At 43.9% G+C, this 22886-nt stretch overlaps 1 protein-coding gene across 9 annotated transcripts in view; it reads left to right on the top strand.

Annotated features, from left to right (window-relative positions):
* The window catches only part of Fryl (FRY like transcription coactivator), a 219096-nt gene that overhangs the window by 126670 nt on the left and 69540 nt on the right, over positions 1-22886 (top strand). For 5 of the 9 annotated variants that reach the window (XM_026785297.1, XM_026785295.1, XM_026785296.1 and 2 more), the window contains 12 exons: positions 1367-1535; positions 1791-1883; positions 3500-3598; positions 4788-4889; positions 7964-8008; positions 10443-10546; positions 10817-10925; positions 12606-12692; positions 14525-14696; positions 15094-15226; positions 18267-18374; positions 22314-22551. In XM_026785297.1, coding sequence (XP_026641098.1) covers positions 1367-1535; positions 1791-1883; positions 3500-3598; positions 4788-4889; positions 7964-8008; positions 10443-10546; positions 10817-10925; positions 12606-12692; positions 14525-14696; positions 15094-15226; positions 18267-18374; positions 22314-22551 — 1459 coding nt within the window. The remainder of the gene's footprint in view (positions 1-1366; positions 1536-1790; positions 1884-3499; positions 3599-4787; positions 4890-7963; positions 8009-10442; positions 10547-10816; positions 10926-12605; positions 12693-14524; positions 14697-15093; positions 15227-18266; positions 18375-22313; positions 22552-22886) is intronic. The other 4 variants (XM_026785301.1, XM_026785300.1, XM_026785299.1 and 1 more) reach the window with 1 other exon arrangement.

Raw genomic sequence — 22886 nt, 5'->3', positions numbered from 1 at the left:
ATTTAGTACATTTCAATCCTTTTTTATTCTGGGGACCCTTTGTGTAGCTCATGCCATAAGATTCAGAGCATAGCTCAAGTGTTCTAATTGATCAAGCCTCCCAAAATAGCACCTTGATGTCTCATTTCCACTTAGCCAACAACATTCCTTAACTCAGGTGAATGGACACGTAATCCTAGGTAAAAGCAGTAATATATTTTTCTTTACATCGTAATTCATGGGATTTTTAAAAAATAAAATGTGTCTCAGTCTTAGAAGCATCAATCAGAGATATTCCAATCCAATCCAATATAATAGCAAGCTAGATGCTGGAGAGCACCAAGTTATGTGGCCACGTTAACTCTGAGTGGTAGGGAAAGGGAGGCTAAATGGCTGGGAAATTTGTGGGACTAACTTCACTCATTTAGTTGTGAGAAAAAGAAATACAGCACCATCGAGCAGTGCTGTGGCGCGCGCCCCCCCCACGTGAGAGAGAGAGAGAGAGAGAGAGAGAGAGAGAGAGAGAAGCATGGAGATGTGCAAAGGGAGGCAAAGCACAGGAGACTCAAAGCGCCCGAGAGGCAGGGCGCATTTCCACTAAGGAATCAGGAAGGAGCTTGACAAAGGCTTGGTGTTTGGATCTTCTCTGATTGTAGCGATTTCAATTCAGTCTTTGTTGGTCCCTGAGGATTTTAGGCCTGGAATGGAACTTGCTATAGTGCCCAGAAGGGCCTCATACTCTCAGCAGGCCTTCTGCCCCAGCCTCCGATTCCCTCCAGGCGCCAGAGTTCTTAAACTGTAAGCAAGGAAATGTTAGTCACAACGACTGGATTGTTGATTTAAATTCGGGATTGTGCTCACGTGTTTCACGGGCCTTCGCACAGGGAGATCAGCACCCTTTCTCTGTGTCTCTACACATGAGAGATACCGATTTTCAGGTCTAAGCAATACCCTGCAATTGATTGGTTGTCTCTTTGAATTAATTTGTAGTTCCTGATCCATTCCCCATGTGTCTGTCATAAGAAACTTAGAAAGGGGCTTTAACGTTTGGAGACAATCTTATGTATGCGATGATGTGTCTTGAGGATGTTATTTGGTGTTATTCCATTGTTGATAATAAATAGCAGTGGTGTCATCTATACCAATGACTCAAGAAAATAGCCTCTATGGTTTCTCCTTTCGGAGCTCCTGACTTTAAAATAAACCCAGAGTGTGTTAACACAACACAGATTCCAGATTCCACTATGTGTGTTTTCCTGGTCATTCTGATGAAGGCAGAGAAAGGTGGTGCCCTTCGGGCTGGATGGCCTTTGATTTCACCTTAGAGGTCACATGGGAAGCTGGTGTCTTTGGTTCTGGTCAGATGATGTTTCCGTGTGTATTAAAGGTTTCAGGCGGTCAGGAAGAAGTTTGTGACCGAGTTAAAAGAGCTACGACAAAAGGAGCAGAGTCCGCACGTGGTTCAGAGTGTCATCAGCTTGATAATGGGGATGAAGTTTTTCCGAGTGAAGATGTACCCTGTGGAAGATTTCGAGGCATCGTTTCAGTTCATGCAGGTGACATCATCCTCGGGGCTGGCAGCTGCAGTTAGCCAACACTGGCTGTCCTTCTTCCTTTCAATGCCATTGTTACTGATTGTTTTCTCTTTAATTCTACGTGAGATAGCTCTCCTTGGTGTGGGGTGACTCTGTCTTAACTTCAGGCTGTCTTGCCCTCAGCTTTGTGATAAAATAAGCAAGTGTCCATGAAAATGTGATATTGTGGATTCTTTAACCTCTTGCCAATCTAAACTTCCCTTTTTTCCCTTCAAGGAATGCGCTCAGTATTTCTTAGAAGTAAAAGATAAGGATATAAAACATGCACTCGCTGGTTTATTTGTGGAGATTCTTATCCCCGTAGCTGCTGTAAGTATACACGCATGTCTTCATACATATGTTATATAAAAAACGTACTTCCCTCTCTTTCCTAAAAGCTCTTGCAGGGCTGTGAGCTCATGCCAGCCCCACTCGTCCCGTGTGCTCCCTGCTCCCTGGAGGTCCATTTGTTATGTTGCTCGGCATAGATTACTATAGTAGTAGTTATTGTAGATGATAGGGCAAATCTAGCCTCCTTTGTCTTGGCGAGATATGGGAGCCAATTGCCTTTTATTCAGATTTCACTCCACTTAGAATTTTAGTGAGGATATTTATTTTCAAGTGGAAACATTAAACTGCCTTGGCTTTCTCTTTTACGTGTTGTCTGGCGGCCCGTGTGTTTTTATGAATTGAACGACGTGCTCCTGCACTGCTTTTGGAGCATGCTCAGAAGAGGCGGGGTGTCAGAAGATGCTTGTCGTTTAAAAAGAAGCTAAGAAGTTGGGATATCAGTGACAGTGGTTGGCACAGCCTTTGCTATAAAATCAGTGCTAAATAAGGAAGGGGTTTTGTTTCTTTGTTTTTTGTTTGGTTTTTGGAAGTGGGTACAAATAAAAGCCATGAATTAAAGGTTTGCAGACGACACCATCAGCCTGATCGTTATTTATCCTGGTATTTAGTCCCGTGAACCGGATTCACTTTATAACCAGACAAGGCTATCTTTATTTAAAAAAACAACAATCAACCAACCAAGTCAGTCACCGCCTGTCATCTGTTGCCAGTAACTTTTCCCCAAGTCCATTTACTCTCTTAAGTATGTGTGGTAGCCCCTCTCCATGGGAATTTTGTGGGGACATACCTCAGTCCACTAACCCCAGTGCTATGTAAAAGGGATGTCTTGTTCCTGGAACATTTTACATCTCGGACGACCTCCTTTCCCTCTTCACCCGTCTTTGTTCCTTCCTTGTCTGCTGTTTTCTGTGTATCAGGGACTCTACTGTGCATTAGAAAATGGAGACACCAGTAAGCTAGGGAAGATTCTGTATGATTCTCGAGCTTCTTTCCTGGCAGGCAAACAGGATAAACTTGGATGTAGCATATGTAAGATGTCATGTTATGGCAGGCACTGTGAAGAACTTGCGTGGGTGCCCAGAAGGGAAGATTGGCTGAGGGTAGGGGAGTTGAACTCTTAAATAGAGTATGGTTATGTAAGTACCATCTTGAGGGTGTCGATGACAACTGAGCAAACACGAAGGGCGTAAGGAAGAAAGATGTGTTCTGTCTGGGGAAGGAGCATCCCATGCCAGGAAGATGCTATGGCTTGTCCCGTCTCCCAGGGGCAAAGCCTTAGGAGCCGAGGCTGGAAGGGTTCAGCTTAGATCTCACTCCCGATAGAGTTCATCCAAAAGGCCCCTCTGAGTCCTCACGGGGTCACAGATGGCTGTCATGCCCACACCTCCTGCCTGCTCACTTTCCTTCTCCTCTTGTTCTAGCAGGCCGCTGACCAGGTTTGCTTTATTAACATAACATTTGGTGCACAAGACTCCTCTGCGAATCTCAGTGAATCATTAACTCTCTTCAGACCACGCAGAGAGTTCTCAGGAGGCCACGGTTGTCGTTTACTGGTGGTAACCGGTTCTCTCTGTTTATCTTCCCTCTCTTTCCAGGCTGTTAAAAATGAAGTCAATGTCCCCTGTTTGAAAAATTTTGTGGAGATGCTGTACCAGACTACGTTCGAACTGAGTTCCAGGAAGAAGCACTCGCTGGTACCCAGAAGTGTTTAAACATCCATGTGTTTTGTAGCGATTGGTTTATGATTCCCGCAGAGATTGAAGAGACGTGAAATTGCAGGACACCCAGAATGTAGGACAGGGAAGACGGCACACGTATTCTCTCCTGTTCCATTTTAGATTTTCCACTTTTTATTTTTAAAGGGAAAAAAAAAAGTTGCCAGGCATATTGCAGCACACGGCTTTAATCCCAGCACTTGGGAGGCCGAGGCAGGAGGATCTCTGTGAGTTTGAAGCCAGTCTGGTCTACACGGCAAGTTCCAGGACAGCCAGGGCTAATTAGAGAAACCCTGTAAGAAAGAGAGGGAGGGTGGAGAAGAAAGAGAAAAAGAGAGTTTATTGAGTAACCTGTAAGAAACCTGGAGTACTGCCTACCAGATGGCCTTCTCTAGTTTTACTGCCTTCGTGTTTAATGGGTTCTTCAGACTTCCTGCTCAGTGTTTACCTGTCTTGGCAGGTGCTTTAAATTTTATATTACTATATGTTGAATATAGTTTTATATTTATATTAAACCATAAGTTCTTTTATTTCATACCATAAACCTGTATTTGAGAGCATCGTTTTTTAAGAACAACTCCCGTGTAATTTCATCACTTCCGGTTGGAAACTGAAGACAATTTCTTCCCCAGTAAACCCGGCCTCTTCACACGACTTTTCTGCAGTTGGGGAAAAGTGTGGAGAACCGGTCAATATTGACCGTTCACATTCGTATGAAATTAGCATGGCGCTGGCCTGTGGCAGATGTTGCCCTACATGCGTTGTATTCTTGGGCACACGTTAAGCCTCCCGTCTCGGTAGGGCGTTTGTGATGCCTGCTTCTCCCTTCACATGTTTGGAAAATAAGCCGCCGTAGCCTCGTGTTCGTCCATAGTCGGCTGAAACTCAAATGCCAGTTTGACCTTTGGTCTGTTCAGAGCCCAGTAATGGGGAAGGGATGGGACAGTCCAGGAGGAAGGAAGACCTTGTCCTAACTCAGGAGACGCTTGCTTAATGAAGGTCTCGTGGAAATGGACATTTCTCATTCCTTGTCTGTCTGTTGAAAATGGGGGAGCTGCGGAAAAGGTCTTTAATTTTTTTTTCCTTTGAGGGTGTAAATGAAGCCGTCATTCATGAGTCCCGCGGCTTTCTGTGAAGATATTAATTCTCTTCTCCCTGTCTCTCACAGGCTTTGTACCCACTAATCACCTGTCTTCTCTGTGTCAGTCAGAAACAGTTTTTTTTAAATAACTGGCATATTTTCCTACAAAACTGTTTGTCGCATTTAAAGGTAAGACACTCTCACACCCCTGCCCTGTGGACACTGCCTGGGCTGTGTTCCTCTCTCTGTACCCACTGAAGAGTAAATAGCAAACACTTCCATTTCCCATGGTGCATTTGAATAATATATTTGTGATGGACTGTACTTCTTCAGGGAATCATATGGAAATTAATAAATTCTCTGCTTGATTCGTATTAATGCAGAATTGTGTCTTTTCAAGGGTCATTGCATTGCCTTAGATGTAGTGACATTTACTTACAAATACAATTACCAGGAATTACAAATGAACTGTTATTTAATCTCACAAAACCCTCCACATACTTAGTCTTTTATTTTAAGAAAGTTCAGTAATGTTGGCTCAAGCCTGAGTCACTTACAAAAGCCTTGATGGTAAACTGTCCCCCAAAACCTCTCTGCTGCAGTAAGTGTGGGCAGGCGGATCTGAACACAGGGTACCAGGTCCTCAGTGTGTAAGCTCCTGGCGCTGTTGTGACCTGAAAGGCGGGCTCCTTGTTACTAACACCGCCTGGCACGTCCACGCCTGCGCTTTCTTGGTGTGGAGAAGACAGCTGTGAGAGTCTGTAGCCAGAGCTCCTCTGCTGGCCTCATCCTCACTTCCTCTTTGGCTAGGCACACAATTAATGTCTGACACTAGAAGAGCGATTAGCTTCACCTGAATATGAATTCACAACTGTCGTATGAATGCAGTTTGATGAGACTCCTCAGACATTTGCTTACAAGTCAAAGAAGTATAATCGAGGCGGTCCATCCCTTCCTGGTCTTTGGCTAAGTCACACTGGATCCTGAAAACCCGACGTCTTGACAATAGTAAAACCAGAGCTCAGATAGGTTAAATGGAGGTCTCAGGCCGAGTGAACAGCAGGGCTCTTTCAACCTTCACTGTTTGACTTCCTAGTAAGGTATATGAAGGATGTATGTGTTCAAAAACAGTTTGTGACTGTTTCTCCCTCTTACACGTGCATTCGGTTGTCTTCTTAGACTAGATCAAGTTGATCAGACTCTTAGGTCTCACACCCAGGAAAGAAACACTGTCAGTTACTTACAAGGCAATTGTTCCTGCCCTTATTTTGATCATCCACACGGAGATAGGCACGAAGGGGGAACGTGGCATTTTCCGAGTCGCCTCACTTTCTTCTGGAAGGTTTTTAAGATGTTCTTTTAGTGTCTCCGGGAGAGTGCGCTGTTCCATGACAGTTCATACCTTTCTGTTGCTTTGTTGAACTTTCTTTATATCTTCGTTTCCACCTAACATACTTACAATATTTTCACAGCACCTTAACTCCGCACCCCCCCCCCATTTTTTTTTCTTTTTTTGTCTTGAGGCTTTCATTTAAAATGCTGTTTCCTTTGAACCCTTACCTCCTGTTTACTGGTTCTGGCACATTGTCCATTTATGTGAATGGCTGTATCAATCTGCCAGGCTAAAGGAGATAAGAGCCACGCGGCATAGCATGACTATTTGGATGACAGTTGTCTTGGCCATTAACCCTTAACCTACTTTAAGGCTCTATTCAGCAGAAATTGTGTGACTGGGCTCTCGCTCATCAAACTTCCAATACTGTGGCTACCGTGCTTAGCTGTAGAAGGAGTTTGAAACATTCTAAGAAATGTTATCTAGTTATGTGCTATAAGTTATATTTTATTTCTCTTATTTATTGGAAAATTAAATCAAAGGCCTTTTCTAATCAATTACCCAATGCAAGTAATCTCTTGATTTTTAAAAAAAAAAAAATCCATCTAAATTTTTTTTCACTTAATTACCACCACTCCTTAGGATTCCTTTTTCTAATATTTACTGGATGCTAGGGGGATTGTATCTTGTCATTTCCGCTGTAGCCGAGGCAGAAAAGAGGATAAATGGCCTGTGTGTACGTAGGCAGTAGTGATAGAGATGGCTTTGCATCCACAGTCATCCAGTTTCATAACGCTTGCTGCTTCCGGTCTGCCGTGCCATCCTGGAATGTACTCAAAGGGATGCTGAGGTTTTAAGGAAGCATTTTGGCTGTAGTTTTGGGATATTAAGAGACATTATGTTCCAGAGTCATTAGTATAGTGAATTTTCTAGGCACTTAGAGCTATTATGCAGCCTTAAAAAAAAAAAAAAAAAGTAAGTACAGTACCAGGCTGAGGAGATGACTCTGGCTAAATTGTTGCAGCATAAGGGCCCGGACTAGGTTCCCTGGAACCCGTGTAGATGTTGACCGGGCACTGCAGCTACCCTATAGCCCAACCCTTGGAAGGTAAAGACATGGGACTGATCACCAGGACAAACTGGCCACCTAGACTAGACCAGAACAGTGGCTTCACTTCACCTGAGAGACCTTGCCTGTCGGTTGGGTGACATGGAACGTGGTGGAGGAGGACTCCAGAAGACAGCCGCAACCCTGCACGCACCCACTCACGCCCACACACACGTGCCCTCCGCAGGCAGACAGTCTCCCAGAGACCCAGGCAAAGAGCCTTGTGTTAGCATAGCAAGGTTTTAGTTTGACGGTCACAGTGGAGTGTGGGCTCCATCACAATAAATATGCTCTCATGTAGGCGAGATGCTACTTCATTTCCACTCAACAGTTCAGTTTCAAATTTTTGTCTCTTAAGAAGAATATGGTAAATTTCCATTCCTTTATTTTTAATCAGATTAGATCCAATCGGTTTATGAATACCATCTTTAAAGTTTCTGTAAAGTTACTAAGAGACAGACCAAATAAAAACAGCACAGTGATTTGCCCCCAGTGATCTATATGTAGTTTCTTCATTTGAACTTAACCAGTACGCTGTTGAGAAAAAGACGGTAATGAGACATTTTAGTTTTCTCCTAGCTTGAGTGACAATAGGCCTGCTTTAGGAAACCAAACTTTGGGGTTGTTTTTTTGTTTTCGTTTTGTTTTGTTATTTTGGTTTTTTTTTTTTTCTCAGCATTTCTGGCCACTGCCTTGGAAATGTCAAATTTCTTCTAAATAGAGACCTTGGTGAGGAGCTGCGTTGTTTTGTGCTTATTTTCATCTAACATGCATGTGCTGCATCTCATGTTCATGTTTGCTGTCTCACGTTGCTTTATTTAGATGCCATCTAACAACAGTATCAGAAAACAAATAGAAACCCTGCAGGTGAGTTGTGTTGGCGTCGCCAAGTAAAGTATCTCGCTTTATTTCCTCTAAGAGCGGCCTTTGTTCTTGTCTTACCGGTGGTTGCATTGCATGTCCGAAGGATTTACCCCAGCCCGCTTTAAGGTGGAAGCCGCGCCCACAGAGGGTGCCCTCTTCAGAAGGTCTGCTCTTAACTGCAGCCCCAGGATGTAGTGTAGAGATGGGGGGGGGGCGGAGATTGATTCACAGGTTTTTACTACAGTGTTTAGCTTACATCATCTGACTGTTGTAAACGAAGATGTTAAAGGAATATAGTCCAGTGGAATTAAGGAGATAATAGCCTAGGTTTTCCACGTGGTCTTGAGGAATGGGTTTTTAAACTGTTATCCTATTGGCTTAGGTTTTCTAACAAGGCAAGTTTTTAAGTTCATGTTAGAGAAAGGGGAATACACATATTGACGTGGTTACTGTGGTGATCATGGTTGACTGGTGTGTTAAAGTCCTTAGACTTCTATGTAACAAAATGATTACTCTGATTTGTAAAAATTTTGCCTAGAGAATTAACATCTCTGTTCAAGGCCTGGATCAATTTATGGTACTTTTAAAATTCCAACCTAATACAGCAAAATGAATGAATTAGTTCCTTCCCATCTCCCTCCCTCCTCTATCCTTTCCTCTCTCTCTCCCACCGTCATGAATTACTGTTGTGATTTATACAGTGCTCTGTTTTCTCTGAGTTTCCTCAAACATGTGGTGTTATGTAGCCATCATCACAGAGTCCTTTAGAGGGTTTTTAGGGCTAAACTGTCCTCTCTGCTGTCTCTCTCTTTCCTATCTTCTTAATTTCTTGCTGATATCATATTGTGATGTCTGATACATCAGATTTAAAGGGTAGAAAGCTATGTTTTATTGAAGACATTACTACAAAAAATTGTTTGTTAGATTAGTAATATTCATGAATTACTTGTAACTTTGGTTACTTTAGTAGCAAACAGAAAGCTACCCCAGGGAGAGTATTTGAAGTTTGGGATTATGATGGATCCTGCCCATGGAGCAAGGGTAGATTTTCCAGCCTTAAATTCTATCAGATTGTTATGTAGATATATGCAAAATCTCTTATGGTCTCTAGTGGATAAGTATATTATAAAACATCATCTCTTTTGCAATGCTTTTAATTATTTGTTGCAGATGTTTATTATTCTAAACCTTGAAGCAAAATAGATTGCTAAAGTATATGAAAGTAATAAAGTAAAAAAAATATTTTTAAGAATTCTTGCTGGACATGTTATCACACACCTTTAATCCTAAGAGACACCTTTAATCTTAAAAGCAGAGGCAAGTAGCTCTGAGTTTAAGGCCAGCTTGGTCTGCATGACAAGTTTCAAGCCAACCAAGCAGAGCTTTATAGGGAGACTCTTTCTTAAAGAGTCTCTTTGTTGAGGACCCTAAGAGAGACATACATGGATCTAATCTACATGGGAAGTAGAAAAAGACAAGATCTCCTGAGTAAATTGGGAGCATGGGGACCATGGGAGAGGGTAGAAAGGGAGGGGAGGAGAGAAAATATATATAACTCAATAAAAACAAATTTAAAAAAAGTCTCTTTGTTAGTTTTCATATTTAATTGCTCAACAATATAGAACTTTTCTAGAACAGATTTTTAAAAATACAAATTTTTAGGAGTCAGTAAACAGATATGTAAGTGTTTCCTGCTACATTTTAAATTCATGCTATCTCATTGTATGAGGGGGAGGAGTGAAGAGAAAATTCCCTGATAAAACCGGTTGAAATAAGAGAGTTGTCTCGTTGTAAATCATAAGGCAATTTAAATGTTCTCATTCTACATAGAGATTAGGGATGGTTGGCTTATGCTGGGCGAACACTCTTGGTGCAGCAGGCCCTGTTCCCAGGGCTTTGTAGGCTCTGGTCTTCTTGGCCTGTGTGAGGCAGACACCGTCTTGTCTCCAGTGGAAGCTGGGGCCATCACAGCAGAGAAAAAGCGATGTGAGGACATCCAGGGCCTGGGTGTAGAGCCAGATCTCTGGTCTAGCGTCTCTCACAAAGTCCAGTGACTAATTCCATTTGGTATTTCCTACTCGATCTGTCTATGGTGGCAGATAAACTAAAGTTTGATTGTGTCCATATTGTGGTACGGACATTTATCAAGTAGTTTGGTGATATGTGTATCATTTTGAAGTTTTCAGAAATGTTGCTAGGAGTCTAATATTTCATCTTCTTTTAGAGCATAATGAAGAGCTCGGGAACTTTAGTGACGGTCACTCTGACCATCTGTCCTTAGCACAACTAAATATAGATTGGCGTGTTTAAACTTCTTAGACCAGACAGAGCAGGGAGGGTCGGGGCTTTCAGTTGTTGTCAGAGAATGTGTTTGATCTTACATGTTTGCCCGTGTTCTTAGTAAGTTTCTCCTTGTTCTCTTTTGTTTTTTAAACAGAACAAAGACCCTAAAATGTCTCGAGTCGCACTGGAGTCTTTGTATAGACTGCTGTGGGTTTATGTCATTAGAATAAAGTGCGAGAGCAACACTGTAACCCAGAGGTGAGTGCTGTGTCTTCAAGTGCATTCAGAATAAAGCCTTGGCAGGTAGGGCATTGCCAAGAGGTAAGCGGGAGCGTAGCGTATGCAGGGCTCCGAGCTCTAGCTTAGTTCTCAAAGAAGTAAGCAAACGCTTGTCACCATCAGACCCATGGAATTGCATGAGAGCATTGCGGAGAAGAGTCTAAATCCCCTTGACGCAGGAGCGGGAGGAGTTCTTCACTGGTGTTAATCATGGTCTCTTGGCCGATAAGTCTCCTCTTCTGCCCCTAGTCGCCTGATGAGCATAGTGTCGGCGCTCTTCCCGAAAGGCTCTCGCAGCGTGGTCCCCCGTGACACCCCTCTCAACATATTTGTGAAGATCATCCAGTTCATTGCTCAGGTGGGTGCTTCGTCTCATTGGCCCTCTTGCACAGGCTGGCAGGGACAACCATTTTAACCAACGGTGGTTTGTATTTTCCTACATTTTGAGAAATGTTTTCAAAAATGCTAACACGATTCAAGAGTGAAAAGCAAGTATATTCAGAAAGTTTTCAGAAGAATACAGGACCCGATGATGATTTTGCATGTGACAAGGGATGGGAGGAGCTACATAGATGGACACATATTTGATTGAGGGAGGGTTGAGAAAGTATGTGATGGTCATAATAAAAGTGGCTGGAGAGATAGCCCAGTGGTTAAGAGCACGGCCTGCTCTTCCAAACGTCCTGAGTTCAATTCTCAGCAACCACATGGTGACTCACAGCCGTCTGTAATAAGTGAGCCCATGGGGCCTTCCCGTCTGTCTTACAGTATTAGAATTATTGGAATATGCAAACTCCACAGCAGTTTTTTTATGTGAGTGCTGAGGATCTGAACTCAGGCCTTACACTCGTGCCGTGAACCCACCCAGCCGGCTCCACAACTCACAATCTAGAACTATAACTAAATCAAAGGGGTCTTTTAAGGACTAGAGAGAGCTCACCAAAAACTTCTAGGATGGAAGAAATCCATTCTCATCCGAGCCAGGGAAAGTATCGGGGTGTTGTGGGGGCTTTGAGAGAGGAGCCCTCCTCTGTGAGGATGCCTGAGGACCCTACTGCTTCTGCTGTGCCTTTCTCCCTGAGCAAGAGGTGGCAACCTCCTCCTCTCTCCTCGTATCCACCCCTTCTGTGTCCACTACTTCATAAGGCTTGTGTCCCTTGAAGCGTTCCTGGGATGTGTAACGTTAGCTTCCTAGCCTCTACAGAATAGAAAGTTTATTAGGAGGATATTGAATGGATTTTGTGGGAGCCATACCAAGGTCTCAATTGTGTCTCCCTTTGGACATCAAAGTACGCATTCCCTTTCAACTCCGGGAAATGCCGGTTCTAGGAGATTCATTATATTTCTTGTGAATGAAGCCAGATAGTTTAGTTGATCCATAATCAAATTATTTTTTAAGATTTTTTTAATTTATGTATATTTGCATGTGTGCCTGCGTGACAGAAGAGGGCAATTGGTCCCGTTACAGATAGTGTGAGCCACCGTGTGGCTGTTGGGAATTGAATTTGGGATCTCTGAGCAGCCAATGCTCTTAACTGCTGAGCCATTCCTCCCGCCACATCAAATTATTTTGTTACAATGAGGGGAAAAAAGAACATTTAATAACGCGAATGCGCATCTGTGGTTGGTGCCGAGGAGAAATGATAATTTGCTGAGACTAACAATGAAAAAGATTAACGAACAAGTTTCAGTTTTGATCTTATGCTCAGGAAGCAGTGCTGTTAAGGTACACTGCTCACCCTGTCTTATTTCTAGAACTGGACTGTGCCCTCTGTATTTCTAGAGTGTCTGCGAGCCCCGTACCTCAGGCACTCCTGTGTCTTTGCTGTTTCCCCATTGAGATCCTTCGCAGGGGTTCTTCCCTGTCCTTGCTGCCCCCAGGCACTTCCGTTCTTGTTAATTCATATATATTTGTCTTGCGTTCATTTGCATTTTAACCATTCTAAGAGCAGAAATCTATTGTTTCCAATATATATTTCTCAGCTTTTGTTACATTCTAGCAAGGTACAATGATTTACTAATTAATTTCTTTTCTTAGGAACGTTTGGATTTTGCAATGAAAGAAATAATATTTGATCTTCTCAGTGTCGGAAAATCTGCTAAAACTTTCACCATTAATCCAGAGGTAAAGATAAAAAATGTCATTGTAGCAGCAATGGTGTTTTCATACCGAGAGTGAAAGTTAGTACTCTTGGGGGTTATGTGATCCTTGACTCAGTCATCAGTCTGTCTGGGGGCAGCGCTGGAATCTTTCCAAGTTTTGAAAATAGATAAAGGAAACTATTAACCCACTTGCTCACGATCAATGGTGCCCTGAGCAAATGCCCAGAGTAGCTCCACCACAGGATGGGATGTTCTACTTCCATCCGGGTCTCTTGAGTCTATTAACTGTGGCTCTGACACTCGGATGTGTGAGTTAATGGAATACATCAGTACTTTGTTATATCTAAAGACGAGTAACACTTCAATGCTTTATCTTCTTTACTTAGTAAACATGAGTGGACATTTTACTTTCTTCTTGTGTCCTATACTGCATCGCCACCCAGTGGGATGCCTGTCCCTGCTTTATTAATCTCTGGTGCGTGTCACAGAGAGTGACATATGAGGAGAGACAGTGGGATGCGGGTGGAGAAAGACAGAACACTTACTGAACAAGGAAACGTAGAGAAGCGGTCGGGTCTGGGAGAAAGATCAGGCATCTCTAACAGCATTTTGGGACTTCTAAGACGTCAGGCTGATCTTAAAGGAATGCAGTCAGTGGGGGCGGCTAGGTACAAGTTTTTGGAGTCTGGAATGGGCAGTGATTGATGCTGTGTAAATCTGTGTACCTTCTGTGGGAGAGAATACAGATGACGGAAGGCAGCTTGGCAGGAGCCTAGAATGGGGGGAGAGGTGACACAGCCAGGAGCACAGAAGTGGCAAGAGGTGGCAGTATTTGGGAAAAGAGGTGGAAGTATTGGGGAAAAAGAGTTCCTGATGCTGCCTGTGCTGTGGGAAGCAAAAGAAGTTCCCCTGATGAGGGAGACATGCTTCAGGGAAGTGTTGTGAGGGGTGCTTATCCCACTGATACCTGAGACACATGCTCTGCTTCAGGGTTAAGGGACATCGATGTATTTTAAATTGAAGAGCAATGCTGAGGATAATAAACAAGATAGAAGGGCCTGATGCTTTAATATTCTAGGAGGTACAAGCCCCCATTGTCTTATTCACTATTCTGTTTCTGTGAAAAAACACCATGACCAAGGCAGCTGTTATAAGGAAAGCATTTAGCTGGGGGCTTGCTCACTATTTCAGAGGTTCAATCCATTATCATCATGGCAGGGAACATGGAGAAATAGCTGAGAGCTGCATCCTAATCCCTAAGTGAAAGGCTCCAGGTTTGGTATGGGCTTTTGAAACCTCAAAGCCCACTCCAGGTAACACACTTCCTCCAACAAGGCCACACCTCCTAATCCTTCTAATCCTTTCAAATAGTGCCATTCCCTGGTGACCAGGCATTCAGATATATAAGCCTTTGTGGGCCATTTTTATTCAGAAATTCATGGAAATTCCACCAAGTCCAAGAGACCATCATCCCCCACTACACTATGAGAAGAGCAGAGGGGACAAAGACCATGTGTGTGTGTCAGTAGATCGCTGTGACTTGTGGAAAGAGGGTCGATGTGGTTTCTTCCTGTGAAGAAGAGAAGTGGTGTGAGGGGGAGGGGCTGAAAGAGTCATGGAAGTTGAGAAAGTGCAGAGAGGTGTCAAGTATGTCTTAGCAACAAAGAGAGCCAGTGACCTCAGAAGGGCATGGGTCCGTCTGGGAATCTGAAACCACAGTAGTCTCTGCTGCCTCGGCTGGTTCACAATGTCGGGTCGAAAGATTAGATTCCTTCTGTCCTTCTTTCTCCCAGCCCCTTGGCATATAAAGTGCATGGCCCTGATTTCTTCCTCTTGGGTCTGTTTTCTCTGAAGAGGATGAACATTGGCCTCAGAGTCTTCCTCGTCATCGCGGACAGCCTGCAGCAGAAAGATGGCGACCCTCCCATGCCCACCACAGGAGTAATTCTTCCCTCAGGAAACACCCTTCGTGTGAAAAAGATTTTCCTCAATAAAACCTTGACTGATGAAGAGGCAAAAGTCATAGGTTAGTGTCAAGTGGAACGGATTAATTGCTTTTGGGATATTGTTTTGTGTCAGTCCATAGTCAGATCTAAAGTTTACCCAGCACCAAGTGTGCATGCCCCCGTCGTACAGTGATCTGCTGATTACGTTTGGGTAATGTCTTTAGTATTCCTGTCCAGGGTCTTCTTGTCAGATGTGTCTTCCCATGGGGTGCTGTTGCATATGTTGGGTCCCTCAAATCTGAGTTTGAGTTCTCTGCGTGATTTGTATGCAGTATCCCGAAGAGCATGTCACAGTTGGGAGCGTCTTCTAATGTGATAGCAGCAAGCGCTCTTCATTGAGAAATTGATGGGTTGTTATTACAGTCGGCCATCTCGTGTGAGTTTCTGACATTATTGTGCCTGTGCTTTCTTTCTCAGGAATGTCAGTTTATTATCCTCAAGTAAGAAAAGCATTAGACAGCATTCTTCGACATTTGGACAAAGAGGTTGGGAGACCCATGTGTATGACCAGTGTGCAGATGTCCAACAAGGAGCCTGAAGACATGATTACGTATGTACTAAATATGCCCTCTTTCACTATCTTTGTTTACACAGGAATGTACATGTCAGTGGCTGGTCCTTATTTACCTGTTTTTGTACATTTTCTCCTGGACTTCTCACATGTGGCCCTTTGCTGTAGTTTTAAATTCAGAGATTCCTTCCACAAGCTCCACTTAGTTGTTTTATGTGATACCGAATTAGTGCAGATAATGAAAGTCCAGCAATGAACCCTACTTTCATTTATCACATGAATGATTCTCGCTCACCACAGATAGGTATATTACTGACTTAAGTCTAACAAATGGTTCCACATACTTATTCCTGCTTTGATAGAAAAGAAAGGGCCAGGAGTCCTTCCAATCTGGGCTCCTGTGTTTCTGTCTAGGAACCAGAGGACACAGAGGGAGCAATGTGTGGGCAGCCCTTTAGAAACAGACCCGTTTCACAGCCCAGCCCCATGCTTGTGAGTTTTCATTCATCGTTTTTTCTCTGTATTGTTAGGAACTTCCATTCCATGGGATGGCATGTTTTATGATAGCCATGCCTCTTGTTTGCTAGCAAGCTTCAATATTTTCTATAAGGCAGATTTTGGATGTAAATGCAGTTTGAGATAGATGTACTGTAGGTCTTAGAGTAACCCATTGGATATTTTCTCTCTGGGATTATTTAATATATGGTCATCTTACACTGCTGTGATGTAGTGGCCTGAGAGCTTTCAAATGTGAAGGTTTTGTGTGCTTGACTTCCTCCCAGATATCTTCCTCCTTTTCACCACAAGTACTCTTGCATTAGCGTCAACAAGTTTACATCCAGTTCCTCCCATGGTCTTGTGAGAGCCTCAAGTGACTAAAGTGTCTGTCCACTGGTCAGCTTGCTATTCTGTGGCTCCTTTTATGTTTTAGTTTGGTGTTCTCTTCCCATGATCTTTAACTTTAGACTAACAATAGACTTTTACTGACTAAGGGAGACACGAGATGGAAACAATTTATGACTTAGAGGTCTCGGAGACTGCCCAGAACTCCTGGATGTCACACTGAGGCCAGAAAGTGTATCTGAGAAAAGGGCGTAAGGCTGGCGTCTGTGGGGGCCAGAGTGTTGCCTAAACAAATGCCCCACGTGGTGCCCTAATTGTCATGTTTCAAAGAAGCAGCCACAAGTTCCAGGTCACACTATGACTGACAAACAGTCACTGTGGCATGTCTGCCTGCTGCATTTGGGCACGGTGGTCCAGGGGCCTGTCAAGCTGCATCTAGCTGGTCCCACATGGCACTGGTGACACCCAGATGAATCACGTCCATACCTGATGGTGAGAGATCATCAGGGATCTCGAGACATAGCCTCACATTTAGAGAAGATTCTGGGACAACATGAAATTGTAAGAATTTGCCAAGTTGTTTTTTTTTTCTTCTCCATTTTCATCTTTGTTGACCCCAGCCTCTCTTCTTTGTCCACTTTTGCAAATGTCACATTTTGGGGACAGGCATACCTCACGGAGTTACACACTTGACCGTGGTTATGAACTAGTTAGCAGGTGCACACTGAGGAGTCAATAACAGTTTTGAAAGGCTTGGTGTGCCTGGCTACCATCTGGGTGTGCATCTGTGGTTTATCCAGGGCCTTGCAGACCAGAGAGCACTTGTACCGTTATTGCTGACATTCAGTAGCTGTACCTTAAGCCACATCTAAGGGATTTGTGTTGTTCATCTTGTGGTCACTCTGATCCATACCACACACAGTTGTATAGCCACACATAGTGACAACTGTGTAAATATCTCTATAACAGAGACTGACCCGAAGTCTTAGAACCTTTCGATTCTTTTCTGCCTGGGGATTACTGCTGGGCAGCTAGAAACCAATGAGGATGTAGGAAAAGCCAGAGACTTTCCTTTAAACACAGATCAGATTGAAAGCCGGTGTCTATGAGCAATCGGTTAGCATTTAAAGTAAATTAGTGAAAAGCTTTAAGAAACTGTGCTGCAGATGGTGAGAGTGTAGCTCAGTGGTAGAGACCCTGTCTCGCCTGAATGAGGCAGTAGATTTGTCCCTTAGCATCCTCCCCATCATAGACACATATATAGTAAAATTAAATTATATTAAACATTTGCTGTTCAGGAGGGCCCAGGATTTTAAAACATCAGTGCCTTTAAACAACATGAAACCTAAACCTTTGCACACGTGTGTATCACAAGAGAACAGGAAGAAACGATATGGATACTGACATTTGAGAACATCTGGTAGTAAAACTAAATAATTTTAGATATTTAATAATATCAACACTATATTAGTTACTCATCTTGCTACTGTGACAAAATACCCAACCAAAGCAACCCGAGGACGGAAAGGGTTATCTGAGTTCACAGCTTTAGAGCATGGGTCCAAACTACGAGCACACCTCACAGAGTTAACATACTTGACCGTGGGCATGGACTCGGTGGCAGGTGCACACTGAGGAGTAGTTGGGAGGTTGTGGCAGCAGGAACTCGAGACAACCAGTCACATGGCATTTACAGTCCAGAAGCAGAGTGTTTTGTCTTAACTTGCTTTCTCTTTTCTGTTTAGTCCAGGGCCCTAGGCCATGGAATAGTGCCTCCTCCATTCACAATGTATCTTCCTACCTCAATTAAGCCAGTGTAGGTAATCTCTCAAGGCATGCCCCGAGGCTGTTGTCCCTCCTGATGCTGCGTCCTGTGAAGTTAACGTGTTAACCAGCACACAGCTAGTTATAATAGTAACTAGTATTTAATATGTTTGTAGATAGCTAAGTTCAAATTAAATAAAATCGTAAGTACTTGAAATTATTAAGTTGGTACGAATGCTTCCTAATTAATGAAGTTAATTACTTGCTGTCATTTCCCTGAATGGTCTCCATCCTTCCACTTATGTGTTGGTGGAACTAGCGGCTGGGTTCATATGAATTTGTATGTGCCCCCTTTCTACTGGAACCATTAGCCTTGGCTCCCATCTTTGGCAACAAATTTGCTAAATGGATTTTTCTAATCCACATGATACGCTTCTTACTCTGTTTTGGGTTTTTGTGATACATTTTTCAGGGGGGAAAGAAAACCCAAAATCGATTTGTTTAGAACATGTATCGCTGCGATTCCAAGGCTGATTCCTGATGGCATGAGCAGAACTGACCTCATTGAGTTGTTAGCAAGGTGAGTGACATCACTGTCTTGCTGTCTTCAACACAGAGGTGGCAGCAGGTACAGTTTTGAGCTGATTTACTTTTTTTCCCCCTTTTTCCTTTTTACTCTCTTAACTCTCATCTTTTATTGCCCCCACTCAAAATTGTAACTTCTAATGTTCTTCCACATCTCCCCTAGTCCCTATTTTCCAGTTTTCTGTCAAGTCATAGTTCATTGATCTTTATGATAAATATCCCTTGCATACGGGTCTCATTGATGTTTACTTCTATGGTCATTCAGCATCTGAGGTTTTGACTATTGTGTGATTTTTTTTTTTTACTCTTTTGCCTTTGGGGGAGCCCACAACCAGCTCCCAAATAAATCACACATGGAGGCTTATAGTTATGAATGTCCGGTCTTAGCTCGGCTCGTTTCTTGCCAGCTTGACTACCGTTTCCTTCTGGACTTGTATCTTTCTTACTTCTGGTTACTTTTCTTTGCTTCTTTCTCCATGATTTGCTGTGTAGCTGGGTGGCTGACCCCTGATGTCCTCCTCTCCTGTTCTCTTGCTTGCTCCCCCTTCTCTCCTCGTTTCTCCTTCTATTTATTCTCTCTGCTTGTGAGCCCTGCCTATCCTTGTTCCTGCCTCACTATTGGCCGTTCAACTCTTTATTAGACCATCAGGTGTTTTAGACAGGCAAGGAATCACAGCTTCACAGAGTTAAACAAATGCAGTGTAAACAAAAGCAGCGCAACTTAAAATAATACTCCCAACAGGTGAGCAAAACCCACTTAAGATTTTTTGTTCTAGGAGAGCCTCCCAAGTTTAAGTATTCGCATCCCCACGAGGCACAGTGTAGTTCTCTAACGTGAATTAAGAGCATAGCTTGCTTAAATGATGTTTCCTAGCCTAATTCCAAGGTGAGAGGGCAGCGTTCCGAGGCTCTACTGTGTGTACGCCATAGGGGATCTTGCAGTTAGGGGTCAGCACACTGTCTCCACGAAAGACCAGACAGTGACTATTCCAAGGCTTTGCGGATCATGCCGTAGTCCAGTGGTTCCCAACCCCTCTTGTGGGGGTTGAACGATCCTTTCCCAGGGGTCACCTACAACCATCGGAAAACACAGATATTTACATTATGATTCATACCAATAGCAACAAAAGTCAGTTTACACCTGGGTCCCCGCAGCATGCGGGACTGCATGAGAGGGTCGCAGCGTCAGGAAGGTGAGACGCACTGCCGTAGTTGTCCTCTTGTCTGCATTCTCCCTGTAGCATGACAGGAGTGAACATGACCAGGCATCTGCCTGGAATTAGCCCAGAACCGCAGTTGGCTAGCCACACCCTATTGGGAAGCCAGGCAAAGCGACTGTTCCCGACCGTGAGTGCTCGGCTGTATTGAAAAATGTTTACTGGTTGCTGGGCACTCACCGAATTGTGTAAATAGTGACTAGATTTCAACAGCGACCTGTTCCAGCCCTGGGTGGGGACATCTGGCATTTCACAGGCAGGCCGCACCCCCCTCGAGTGCTGGGACTACAGATGGAGTGGTATTTGTCTCCCGGAGGAATGTAGGAGACAGAGGGGCTTATCTGGAACTGCACCTTTCCTTAACCCCTCTCTCCTAGTCAGCCTCGGCAGTGTTGTTCTTGGCACCGAATTCAGCCTGAAGTCTCGCGCACAGTAGACAAGTACCAGACAGCAGCTGAGCTGCAACCCGACCCCTTTCTCTAGCAGACATCATGCATACGTGCATTCATGGGCTTCATTTTGTAGCAAGGTCTCATCTCACTACACTGTCCAGGGTGGCCCTCATCTCCATCGTGCCAGGCAGGCCTGAACCTGGGAACCCTCCTGCCACAGTCTCTGGAATTTGACGTTTATGCCAATAGCTCAGCCCTCTTTTAAATTTATCCTGATTAGATGTGCACGTGTCTGATGGGGGTGCGTGTGCCATGGCACAGGTGTAGAGTTCAGAAGACAACTTGGTAATTGGAGCTGTTCCCCTGCTCCCACCCCCCGAGCCTTCTCCCAGCCCTTCTCTCTTAATTTTTGCCATAAATCATATTGCGCAGCTATATGCTGTGTGTTGCTACTGACCTCTCAGCACTAAGTCAGAGGCAGGAGAATTGGAAATTGGAAGCTAGACCGAGTTACATCATGAGACCCTGTCTCCAAACCAAACTAAACTAAACCCAGAGTTTAGCAGAATTGGAAAGTTGGGTCCCCATTAGGACCCTAAAGGGTTAATTGCAGCCTTCCTCCTGAGGAGAAGAGAGAGCAGTTACTGTCAAATCTGTTCTCACTGGTCCCTTCTTGACCCACTTCTCTGTGGAAGGCGATCCCACAAGATGAGTATCCTGTGCCGCGCTCTCACCTCCCCCAGAATGAAGCCTCACCTGAGAGGTCGAGGCCCTGGAGGAGGGGAAGAGCCTGCTTCTGAGCAGTGAGCAGCTGTGGGATTGCTGCTGCTGCTTTACTTCCCCTGCAGCTGCCATTTTTAAATTAATTTGCCTCCATGACTAGAAAGAGTCTTGAATATGCTGGTTTGGAATTAGAATGTCTGACTCTTCCTTACTCCAAAATAAGGGAAACCAACAAACAAACAACAAGAAAGGGCATGTCGTAAATTTATAGACCTCTGCGGACTCCCTAAGGAACGATAACCCCTGACTTTAATTAGCCAGGGCCCATTGTCATCTCCTCGGCACAGGGAGTCATTAACTCGGGCACATCCATCCGGAGTTACGCTGACTGGTGTGCGATACTCAGTCACAGATTGAAAGGCTGTGGAAGTCACTAGCATGGAAAGCATTGTCACTCTGTTTTCCACAGTATGTTCCTTTGGTGTCACCACCGAAGGCGGCACACTGGGCTCGGGAGGTGTAGTCCCACCGTGTTGACTGTGGCACGCCGTACCTGCTGCAGCTGCTGCGTGGCTTGCTTCTGAAATCTGTGCAGCTGCAACGGGTGTCTCTTTAGCTTCTCCCTCAGCTGAAGGCTGGCTTAGCGAAGACCAGATCCGAGTTGAGCAGACTGTGACACCTCCCTTCTGAACCACATAACACGCCCTCTCTCACTGTGGCTAACTCTGTCCTATCACGCATGCACGGAACGTGTGTTTTCTAACTCTCTCTTCCTTTGAGTCATTTCTAACCTCAACGCATTCGCTTGCGTTGTCAGCCACTGAAATAATCTTCAGCTCTAGGTCAGGAGCTTGTGTTCATGTTGTGGCTTGCGTCACAGCTTCAGAGCTACAACCCCTTTTAATTTTATATATAATTTTCTCATTTTTTTGTTAAAATTCTGTAACTAAAATTATGATCATTGTATTGAAGTCTTTAAAAAGTAATTTAACTTTTTAAAATGTAATTAATATGTTCTGATTTATTGAGCCCTAGCTCTATGGGGCCTGCTGGGCTGTTGCGCCATTGTTTTATTTTCAAAGTGTAGACCTTTTCTTATGTTACTCCTAAAGTTGCTCCCATTTTCATCCTCAGGAATTATTTGTTTATTCTGTCTAGATCATTACCTCTGTGATGAGCTATTTATGTTCATTTACTGCTAGGATCCTGTATAGTTGGACAAATTTTTTATTGATTACAGGAGAGCACTATAAAGTATGTTAAGCATGGACGAAGTTTGAAATGGATTTCTGATGTCATCTGTATTTCTACACAGCAGCCTGTCATTTAAATTCAAGACTTCCTACCCTGGAACTTTAGTAAAAACATCACTGATCATGGATACATTCATATGAAATTTAAACTATAGACTAACATAGGATTATAGGATGGCAAAGTGAACGTGAGCCCCATCTTCATGCCCTCAGAGAGCATTTGAAGAGATGCATCGAGTATCTTTAGGTTTTAGAGCAGAGGTTTGTGCCCAGGTATCTTGGCTGTAAGTGTTCCTGAGGACACTGTGTTTTGTTCCGAGGCTCGCTAACGGGATTCTGTTCTTGGTAGGCTCACGGTCCACATGGACGAAGAACTGCGGGCGCTGGCTTTCAACACCCTGCAGGCACTAATGCTTGATTTTCCAGACTGGCGGGAGGACGTGCTCTCCGGATTTGTGTATTTTATTGTCCGTGAAGTGACTGATGTCCACCCCACTCTTCTTGATAATGCTGTAAAGATGTTGGTACAATTAATAAACCAGTGGAAACAGGCAGCTCAGATGTATAACAAGACCCAGGACTCCCAGGTACCACTCATTCTCACATTGTCACTTTGTGTGTGATCAGTAGTGAATGACCAGTTGTGACGCCAATTGACAGGGATTGACTCTCTCAAGCTCCGCAGTCGTTACTAGTTGGAATGACCTTCTGTTGATGGCAAATCCCTTGTGCCTTACTTTGTGCTCACTCGTGTGTTGGAAACCAAGTGCTTGTACCTAACCTTTAGCCTCCTTCATTTGGTAACAGGTTAGGTTTTATCAAGCATAGGGTTTGTACGGTCATTCTTACATGAAGGTGTTTCAAAGCTTACATATGAAACCTTTGTTAGTCTGTCACTTGGGTTGATTGTTTCAGCAAAGGG

This window comes from Microtus ochrogaster, linkage group LG1 (genome assembly GCF_000317375.1).
Source record: "Microtus ochrogaster isolate Prairie Vole_2 linkage group LG1, MicOch1.0, whole genome shotgun sequence".
Classification (NCBI taxonomy): domain Eukaryota; kingdom Metazoa; phylum Chordata; class Mammalia; order Rodentia; family Cricetidae; genus Microtus; species Microtus ochrogaster.
Note: the sequence above shows the minus strand (reverse complement) of the source record. Positions and strands in the feature narration are given on the sequence as shown.